This window comes from Kogia breviceps, chromosome 5 (assembly GCF_026419965.1).
Source record: "Kogia breviceps isolate mKogBre1 chromosome 5, mKogBre1 haplotype 1, whole genome shotgun sequence".
NCBI lineage: Eukaryota > Metazoa > Chordata > Mammalia > Artiodactyla > Physeteridae > Kogia > Kogia breviceps.
In genome coordinates this window covers 15344167-15346425 of record NC_081314.1, presented here as the reverse complement: position 1 = coordinate 15346425, position 2259 = coordinate 15344167, and the positions used below count along the sequence as shown (strand labels likewise).

Here is a 2259-nt window from a genome sequence, read left to right as displayed (position 1 = left end):
TGTCCACATACAACTACTGGCTAGTTTCCCCCAAAGGGGCTAGAGCTGCCATCCAGAAAAGTTCAAACTGGGTAGAGGGTTGTTGTAAACTAGTATGGACACTAGGTCCCAAACCCTGTAAACAAAACAGATTTAGCAATTACTCTTTTAAGGGGGTTGGGGGGAACAGGGGTATGGGCAGTGGTAGGGTGCCCGGAAAAGGATGGCTTTTTAGAGAAAAGTGCTGGCGCTTAGGTTTGAAGCGAAGGGGAGGGGGGTAGAGCTGCTTAAGGGTGCCCTCCCTAGAGAAAACCTAAGGAGCAGTCTGGCTGTCAGAAAGCACACTGTATTTCACGCGGCTTTTCTTTCCCGGGTGAACTTCCTTTCAGTTGTTTTAGTCAGTCACTGATCAAAATTCTGCAGTGCAGCCTGCATCCATAAAGCATCTGTTCGTATGATTCTTACGGTGTGTGCAAGGGACACAGAGCCAATATCAGAAGACTCTCTTCTGGTCCCCGTTGAGTTGGCCAGGAATTGTGGGAGGCGGTTGATTCAGGGAACAGGCATTTCCGGGTCTTGCGTGGAGGACTATGAGGGCGTTGGGGACGCTGGTGAGGACCTGGACTTGGAGAGGGAGGTAGAGGTTGGAGTGGTGAGTCAGGGAAGGGCTCCGGAAGGTGCAAGTCCAGGTTGTCGTCGTGGTGAGGAGAGCGTCTCTCTGGACTAGTGTTGGGGCCCCGAGTGGACGGCTCTGAGACTAGGCCCAACAGGTCGAAGCCAGACATACATCCAGCCGAGGGGCGGAGCCCAGCGAGTGAGACTGCAGCAGCATCCGTCCCAGCCGGCAGGAAGTCGGCGTCAGCATCCGCGTCCTCCTCGTTGACCTCTTCTTGGCAGGCGATCTCTGGGACAGCTGCGCACAAGAATCCCGGCTCCAGGGCCATGTACTCCCCGGGAGCGCTCAGGAAAGCGGCCCGTCCCAGGCCCTGTCCCCACGGGCCTTCCACGCCCGAGCCCATGAGGGCCTCGGGGACCAGCATGAGGACGCGATCTCCGAGAGACACTTGCCTTACGGACGTTGGCGCCACTTCCAGCAGCAGGTCGATGTCGTCCAGGGGCACGTGCAGGGCACAGCCGGCGGGCAGGACCACCACGAAGATGAGCGTGTCCGCGGTCGGGGGCCAGGTCCGGTTGTCCAGGCTGGGCGCCGCCCTGGCCTTGGACTCGCGGCCCGCGGGCTCCTCCGTTCGCCGGCGCTTGGCAGGGCCCTGTCCTCCAGGATCCGGTCCCCACCGGTCCGCAGGGGAGGCGCTGGGCCTGCGGGGCCGGCTGCCCATCTTCTCTATGTCTCCACGGGCCTGGTGCCTGGCAGAAGGCGAGGAAGGGCCGGGTCCTGCAGGCAGTGTCAGATAGGTTTGACAGGTGAGGCCGACGCAGGGCGGCGGGGCGCAGGACTGCGGGACGAGGGAGGAGCCTTCGGAGGTCTGGGGGCGCCTCTCGGGATCCCTCAGTCCTGGCTTCTAGGGGAGCTGCTGGGCTCGGCTTTGCGTGCATGAATCTTCAGGTCCTCACGTGGACTGGTTTGCGCAGGAGTGGGCCAAGGATGTGAGTGACGCCGGAGGAACCTGAGTCGCAAAGCATTCTCACGCTAAGCTCCGCCCCGTCCTAGGCTCCGCCCCTAGAGGTGGAGGCCTCTGTGTTGCCCAGTAGCCGCGGCTGTGGTGGGTAGTTTACTCGAGAGAAATACTTTCGTAGACCTCAAGGGGCGGAGCAATCGTGCCACTCTAGGACTAGGCCTCCTGGGTCGAGTTCCTGGCTTTCCTTGTGTTGACCTCAGATACGGAAAACCTTAACCGGAAAACTGATTCAAGTTCAAGTCCCACCAGTGGAGCGCTGCACAGGACAGTGAGATGTAGTTCCCTTGTCCCCTGAGACCTCGCCCTGGAAGTGACCTTTTAACTTCTTTTGGTCCAACAGTGAGGTGAATTTTTGTGTCTTTTTTTTTCCCCTGTACGCGGGCCTCTCACCGTTGCGGCCTCTCCCGTTGCGGAGCACAGGCTCCGGACGCGCAGGCTCAGCGGCCATGGCTCACGGGCCCAGCCGCTCCGCGGCATGTGGGATCCTCCCGGAACGGGGTACGAACCCGTGTTCTCTGCATTGGCAGGCGGACTCTCAACCACTGCGCCACCAGGGAAGCCCTGAATTTTTGGATGACATCCTTTAAGCCTCTCCTTGCCTGTGATGTCAATGACTGTCAGATCCCTGAAGGTGGTTGCCAAG

At 59.8% G+C, this 2259-nt stretch overlaps 1 protein-coding gene across 1 annotated transcript; it reads right to left on the bottom strand.

The window, feature by feature from the left end:
- Window positions 1-440: 440 nt before the first annotated feature.
- LOC131757620 (proline-rich protein 23C-like) lies at window positions 441-1316 on the bottom strand. The gene has a single exon (XM_059065268.1). The coding sequence runs from the start codon at window positions 1314-1316 to the stop codon at window positions 441-443; it is 876 nt and encodes a 291-aa protein (XP_058921251.1).
- Between the last annotated feature and the right edge of the window lie 943 nt (window positions 1317-2259).